General features: G+C 37.2%; 1 protein-coding gene across 3 annotated transcripts; it reads left to right on the forward strand.

Moving 5' to 3' along the window:
* Positions 1 to 224: 224 nt before the first annotated feature.
* On the forward strand, positions 225 to 7,287 carry LOC103962266 (putative DEAD-box ATP-dependent RNA helicase 29). 3 transcript variants are annotated; one of them, XM_048566856.1, is made up of 12 exons: positions 225 to 369; positions 575 to 1,040; positions 1,246 to 2,407; positions 2,519 to 2,576; positions 3,941 to 4,048; positions 4,430 to 4,475; positions 4,959 to 5,035; positions 5,616 to 5,668; positions 5,939 to 6,020; positions 6,106 to 6,162; positions 6,639 to 6,765; positions 6,930 to 7,287. In XM_048566856.1, exons 2-12 carry the CDS (start codon positions 680 to 682, stop codon positions 7,142 to 7,144), a joined length of 2,346 nt encoding a protein of 781 aa, XP_048422813.1. In that variant the 5' UTR covers positions 225 to 369; positions 575 to 679; the 3' UTR covers positions 7,145 to 7,287. The 3 variants fall into 3 exon arrangements, with proteins under 3 accessions (XP_048422813.1, XP_048422815.1, XP_048422814.1); XM_048566858.1 differs by having other exon boundaries at positions 4,968 to 5,035; XM_048566857.1 differs by having other exon boundaries at positions 600 to 1,040.
* Positions 7,288 to 7,492: the final 205 nt, after the last annotated feature.

The raw sequence follows: 7,492 nt of genomic DNA on the forward strand, positions 1-7,492 counted from the left end.
CATCATGCAGTTACAAATCATTTTGAATTTTTTTATTTAAAATTGAACACATAGTATTTAATAAAAACTGATTGCACGATGTACGATGAACCACACGATAAAGTGATCCCCTTAAAGAGAGTCGGGAGAGGATCTCATCCCGGATGAGAATAACAATGTCATACACGTGGTGCGGGATAAGTGGCCCATAGATGAAAATACAATGGACCTTCACGCAGCGGATTGCCACATGAGGTTTTCTAAAACCCTTCCCTTGCCATTTCGCGGCATCCTCTTCATCCGCCGCTGCCAACCTAGGCAGAGCAGAAAGCGACGCCACCTCCAACCTCTCGCCTCCCATCTCATCCGTCAGCCACCTACAAACTCCAGGTTTAGTGCCTCTCTCTCTCTCTCTCTCTAAGTGCCGCCATGGCTGCAGTTGCCTAGGGTTTTCGTTTATTCTCTCAATCTGAAACCCTTCTAGGGTTTTTGCTTACTATCTTAAAATTAGTTTCTTCTAGATTTCAATATTCGTGAAGGAATTTAAAAAATTATAGCCGAATTTTAATTTTGAATTTATTGCCTCACTGAACAGTTTGTGTGCCTGCAATCTTCTCCAGTTGAAGTTCTTGGCTGTGTAATTTCAACTTAATTTTCGTGTAACGAAGAAACACAGAGATCCGAAAGAGCCGAAAACACGATGGTTTACGTGAGCTCGAAAAAGGACCTGAAACGAAGGGAGATACAGAAGAAGAAGGCCAAGTCTGGAGGCTTTGAGTCTCTGAATCTAAGTCCCAATGTCTTCAATGCAATCAAGCGCAAGGGCTACAAAGTACCCACACCCATCCAGCGCAAGACCATGCCGCTTATTCTAGCTGGAAACGATGTCGTTGCCATGGCCAGAACCGGTTCTGGCAAGACCGCCGCTTTTCTGATCCCCATGCTCGAGCGTCTGAAGGAGCACGTACCTCAGGGCGGCGTTCGGGCTCTCATTCTATCTCCCACCAGGGACTTGGCGCTACAGACTCACAAGTTTACCAAAGAGCTCAGCCGTTTCATGGGTATGTTATGTACCCATTTTTATTTTAATTTGGTCTTTTTTTTTTTTTTTTTTTTTTTTTTTTTTAAATTTTCCTTTGAGGAAAGAGGAAGAACTCAAAGTTCCCATTTGATGAAAAATGTTGCGTTTTTCAATGTAGTCAACGTAAGTGTTGCATTAAGTCATAGACTTATGGTATGAACCAAAATTCGTTGTCTTTGTTGCAGATGTCCGTATTAGTTTACTAGTTGGTGGCGATAGCATGGAAACTCAGTTTGAAGAATTAGCCCAAAACCCTGATATTATAATTGCAACTCCCGGTAGGTTGATGCACCATTTAGCTGAGGTTGATGACATGACACTTAGGACAGTGGAGTATGTTGTTTTTGATGAAGCGGATTGCCTCTTTGGCATGGGTTTCGCGGAGCAGTTGCATAAAATCCTTGGACAGCTGAGTGAGAATCGCCAGACCCTGCTTTTTAGTGCAACACTACCCTCTGCTCTTGCAGAATTTGCCAAGGCTGGTCTGCAAGACCCTCGACTTGTGCGGCTTGATTTGGATACTAAGATTAGCCCTGACTTGAAGCTTATGTTTTTCACCTTGAGACAGGAAGAAAAGCACGCTGCAATACTTTATTTGATAAGGGAGCATATTAGTTCGGGTGAGCAGACATTGATATTTGTATCTACAAAACATCATGTGGAGTTTCTGAATATCTTGTTTAGAGAAGAGGGCATTGAGCCTTCTGTATGTTATGGTGACATGGATCATGATGCTCGCCAGATTAATGTATCGAGGTTTAGGTCAAGAAAGACTATGCAGTTAATTGTTACTGATGTTGCAGCTAGAGGAATTGACATTCCATTGCTTGACAATGTCATCAATTGGGACTTTCCCCCAAAGCCTAAACTTTTTGTTCATCGAGTAGGCCGAGCTGCAAGGGCTGGTCGGACTGGTACTGCATTCTCCTTTGTGACATCTGAAGATATGCCTAACCTTTTAGATCTACATCTGTTTCTTTCAAAGCCAATTAGGGCTGCACCCACAGAGGAGGAAGTTTTACATGATATGGATGGAGTGATGTCTAAGATTGATCAAGCAATTGCTAATGGAGAAACTGTTTATGGGCGTTTTCCCCAAACAGTTATAGATCTTGTTTCGGATAGAGTTAGAGAGATAATAGATTCTTCTTCAGAACTCAGTAATATGGTGAAAACCTGTGCAAATGCATTCCGCTTGTATTCAAAGACAAAACCCCCACCTTCAAAGGAGTCTGTTAAAAGAGCAAAAGATTTACCTCGCGAAGGGTTGCATCCAATTTTTAAAAGTGTACTGGATGGTGGAGAGTTGAAGGCATTGGCATTTTCTGAGCGGTTGAAGACATTCAGGTTTACACTTAAGCATTTGCTAATAATATTTCTGGATACACTTATATTCTGTTTCTTCTTCTGAGGATCTGATGTTGCTAACTTTAACCATTCATTGGCGATTTATGCTAGACCCAAGCAGACCATTCTAGAAACTGAAGGTGAAGCTGCTAAGTCAAAGAATCTGAAGGTAACTCTCCACTTTATGTGTTCAGCAGTAGATTTCATTTAATTGGTAACTGCATGGACTTGATCTATTGGACATTTTTCTTATTATTCTGTTACCAAAGTCAAAACTCTTTCTATCTGATGATCAAAATCTTTGGTTTTTTGTACTCTTATAGTTATATCTCACAACCGCTACTTTGTTGCATTTGGGCATTTTTATCCTATTAGTCAACTGCTTCTATTCATTGTTTGTCAAATAAACTCGAAATATAGGAAATTCATGCATGAAAGAGAGAACCATATAAAGCTTTTCCATGGGAAAATATATAATGGGGGTTGTTTTGTAAACATCGTTCATGTATATATCATTCTCTTTAGTGTGGTGCCTATTGTGGGAGAGGATGTTGGGGACATTTTGAATAGAAAGAGAAAACACTGGGTTTAATTCAAAGCGTATTTGTTATTTCTTCTCTTGATCACAGTCACTGTTTGCAATTATTTATATTTCTTTCATAGCTTTTCTTTTGTTTCTTTCTTTATTTTGTTTATTACATTTGGTTCCTGTTTGGTGTTTATCTTCTGTATGTCTGTGTCCACAGGTAATATCTTTTACATAACAAAATTTAACGTCTTCAGTTCTCAAAAATCAAAATATATTATTTTATGCCCTCAACATTTATGTAAAGAAGTCTGTCATTCTTTAGCCTTCAAGTTCGGAAGTTTCATTTCAACATACTGTAGTGAGGATCTGATCAAAATAGTTCCAGAGGAACATGGTAGTTTTTTGTAAGAACATGCCGATTTTCCTTTCTTTTTATGAGGATTCCTGTGGTTGTGTGTAATTCAATTGGTAAGTTGAGTAGTGAGAAAGTACAAAATGGTTAAATCATAAAACCTGAATCTTAAATGCTAAGATGGTCAAATAATTGAAGAATCATATCCTTAGTAATTGTTTGTCTGCTTAGGCATCTGTTTTGCCATTTATTGTTTCAATTTAGTATTTCACCTTTGTATATTTGCATTCACATTTGAAATAATTTCCCCCTTATTCTGTAGTTACTTTTGCTCTTCTGAGTTCACAAGTTAAGCTGTCTTACCCCAAGCTTTCACGACACCACCCGCCTGTCTCCACTTCCCATTCCTCTCCTCCTCCTCCTCACTCTCACCCACTTTGGCTCTAGGCATTTTATTTGCTCATGTTCACTGCCTCTCAACCGTACCTTTTGTTGTTTGAATAAAATATTTTTGCATGAAATAACTTATGTTATGTATTTTCTCCGTAATTATGTATGCTTTAGCCGAGTATGTGCAATGACTCGTAGCTTCTATTCTTAATATTCAAGTTGGCCTTGTTTGATTTTTATTAAGTATGTGGCTTATTTGCAGGGTTCTTCTCGTCACTGGGTTGATGTAATGAAGGAAAAAAGAGCTATTCATGAAGAGGTCATTAATTTATTTCATCAACAACGTTCTAATAATAATCATGCGGAAAAGGTAAAAATTTCAGTAGTGTAATTTATGGTTTTGATGTTTTTGAAATGCAACCGTGTGCAACTTTTATAATCACTCGAAACACCATGTTGATGCCATCATGCATTGTTTATTATGCATGTATAAAGGACTTGCTATCACCCGGTTAGTTATTAACATTAAGCAACGTTTTAGAACAAGTTCTATAATTGGCATTGCTTCAGAGACTGTTTGCATGAATTAATTGTGTTTTGTGCAGTCCCCTTCTGTTGAGGGATCCATCATGTAAGCTATATATTTAATTTATGTATATGCAAAGGTTATACACATTTCAGGCGTTGTATCAATAATTTTATGGTGTCTTCCCAAGTAAATTGTGCTAAAATGAACTTTTGATTCTTGCAGGAAGATGAAGATGATTTTATTCCCTCAAAGACCAAGGAGAAGAAAGGTATTCCATAGCTCAAAGTTTGACCACTTTTACTCTTAGAATAAAGAAACAGTCTCAAATGTTTTTCCGTGCACGATCAATTTTTCTAATTTTGAACTAATAGCGAGAAATTTGTCATCCTAAATCCCTAAGTAGCCTATACTCATTTTAATTGGTAATTTTCAGAGAACCTAGTAATATAACTTGGTCAAAGGTGTACCAGTTTAATTCTGCAGTTCTTTTCATTTTATAGTTTGTGCCCGTTGTGCTCTTTTTTACGAGTTGTTTTAAATGGTGTATTCACTGATACCGAAACGTGGTATTTGGAATGTGGATCCAGTGGCATATGGTCCTTTAGTTTTAGTTTCATCCTCACTTTTCAAACATGTTTGGAATGATTTAGTTTCTTCTCATTTTTTACTTTTTTTTTTCTTTCCCCTAACATATTGTAAGCATGTTTATTCAATGGATTATTAATACTTTGTTGTTTTCCCTGGGTATTAGTATCTTCAGGCTCCAAAAGGAAGGCAAAGAGCTTCAAGGATGATGAAAACTTTATAAGTTCAATACCAACTAATCATGTAGGTTATATAACTTCTATAACTTTTCAAGTTAATTGCACTGGTGTATTGCAATATTATGCTCTCGTTTGTTAGTGGTGTTTTGGGTTCTTTGGATGGAGAGGATTCAAGGAATAAAACAAAAAATCTTGCTAACTACAACAAAGTCATTTCTTGTTATCGTTGTGGGCTTTAGTTTCACCTGATTTTTGGGGATTTTATCTTTTTCTCTGCTATGGTCTGATTGGGAAGCAGCAGTTAACTTGGGTTATGATAGATTTACCTTGGTGCTTGGCTTTGGATGGCTCTGTTATCGGAAGTTTCTTTTGTGATGGTTTAGGGTTATGACATTTTTATTTATGAGAAACAAAATTTATTAGTAATAATTATAAACACAGTACAAAGACTCAATGAGTAACAGGTTTACCAACATCTCAGTACCAATCTCATAAAAACAAAACCAAATTACTCACCTTGATTTTGAATTTTTAAAAATTTGTTACATCATTTAGTTTTGTGTTTTGAGTTGTGCTGTGGATTTGGATCACAAGGGTTGGAAACTGGCTAATATATTGGCCTATTCTGATATTTTGTTGTCCAGCATACCGAAGCAGGCCTTTCAGTGAGAGGGAAGGACGACTTTGACTCAAATAGGTAATACTCGGTTCTGCTCTAGCTCTATGGAAATTGATTTAACAAAATTTTAACTTGGTTTCTGCTATTGGTTAAGTGCTAGTGTATATAATTGAAATTTTACAGGTGGATTATTTATGAACTTTTTTGATGTTGATGATTCTGTCAGCTACCCAGTTTTTCTGGCACTATGCAATGACAATTCTCTCAGTTACCTTGTTATTTTTATTGAGATTAAATGTATGAATATTGTATGGTCTGCACTTCAGTTGACCCCATTTGTCTGTGTAGGTTGGAAGCTGCTGTTATTGATCTCATTGCAGATGATAATGTTGGCATGAAGAAACAGAAATCTGTATTTCATTGGGATAAGGTACTTTGAACAGTAATATTGTTTTCTTGTTTTAATTTTGTTTACCAAAATTTACCCTTAACCTCATCAAATTAATGGGTGGCAGAGGGGGAAAAAGTACATAAAGCTAAACAATGGTGATCGTGTGACAGCTAGCGGCAAGGTAATTTTCTTAATTTTATCTCAGCATCCATAATTATATTGCAACAGTCTTTGACACTTTTGCATTGTTCCTTGTATTAAATGCTATAGAGCATAACATTGCTTCTGTAGTTAAATTCAAGTTTTAACCAATCCATGTTGAAACTATATCAACCCGTATGAGATTAATAGAAACAGTGGTCACAGATTCTCAAAGAAAAGCATACTTGGATTCCTTGTCAGAGAGGACACACCAGTCAAATTCTAGCATTAGCTCAAACCGACCACATAAACAACATGCGTTGAGACTTGGTTGATAACTTGATATAAACCGTTACTTGAGAATGATTGCACTGAACTTCCTTTCCGTACTCCAGATTATACCCAAATGAATTCTCATCAACTCGTTATTCTCTAGTAGTCATTGCAAGGTGCGCCTGCAACATATATTGTTTGTTGGTTACACAGAACGTTTATGCTAAATTTTATGGTGTACAGATAAAGACAGAGAGTGGTGCAAAAGCAAAGCTTGAGAAAACTGGGATATACAAGAAGTGGAAAGAACGTTCACACAAGAGAGTATCTCTTACAGGAACTAATGAAGGGAATGCTGAGGATTCCACAGGTAATGCTCTCTCTCTGAAGTTTATGTACTTTTCTGTTGTTTCTCTTAAATGCGATTGATCAGTTTTTTGGTTTAACACTTGTTAAGATTCTCACTCAGTTCATCCGAGCTAGCTTCTTTTGTGTCTTGTTTTACTTATTCGTGGTTTTCATGTCTCTTTGCAGGTAACCGTAGATGGCAGGGGAAGGGTAAGTCTTTTGGAGGCAGGAAGCAACACTCTGTGCCTAATGCTCATGTGCGTTCTGAAATCAAAGACTTAGAACAGGTTCGCAAGGAGCGACAGAAAAAGGCCGACAGGGTCTCTTATATGAAGAGCAAGTCGGCCAAGGGTGGCAAAAAGTTTGGTAAAAATGGTAAAAGAGGAAAGGGAAAGAGGTAAACAAGAGTTGCCTAATATGAACAAGTCTTATGAGTTTTCCCTTAGCTCCTTTGGTAAAATGATTATTTGAGCACCATAACCAATTTTGTACTTCTTTCAGAGGACGGATGATAAGTATTAAGTAATGACTTGTTTTATTGAAATACTTTCCATTCATTTGCTTCAGTATTTACCGGTACTTCTTTCTAATTTTAGTTGTAACAGTATCTCTGCCTTAAGTGCACTTAGCGGCTTAATGTAAGGTGCTTGTAGCTTAGTTGAGAGCATTTATTTTTGACCCGCATGTCCGACTTCCATTCTCCCTCCAAAAAATATTAAGTTCTAAATTCAGTCACCCAAAAAAAAAAT

Source organism: the organism of the source record quoted next, unplaced genomic scaffold (assembly GCF_019419815.1).
Source record: "Pyrus x bretschneideri cultivar Hongxiangsu unplaced genomic scaffold, Pyrus_bretschneideri_v1 Contig43, whole genome shotgun sequence".
In the NCBI taxonomy this organism is placed as follows: Eukaryota; Viridiplantae; Streptophyta; class Magnoliopsida; order Rosales; family Rosaceae; genus Pyrus; species Pyrus x bretschneideri.

What these genes read in the sequence shown, in the direction of transcription:
- LOC103962266 (XM_048566856.1), top strand. Translation starts at nt 680, where the DNA reads ATGGTTTACGTGAGCTCGAAAAAGGACCTGAAACGAAGGGAGATACAG. An exon ending in AAAGACCAAGGAGAAGAAAG is followed by an intron (nt 4,476 to 4,958) that starts GTATTCCATAGC and finishes CCTGGGTATTAG; the next exon opens with TATCTTCAGGCTCCAAAAGG. An exon ending in GACGACTTTGACTCAAATAG is followed by an intron (nt 5,669 to 5,938) that starts GTAATACTCGGT and finishes TTGTCTGTGTAG; the next exon opens with GTTGGAAGCTGCTGTTATTG.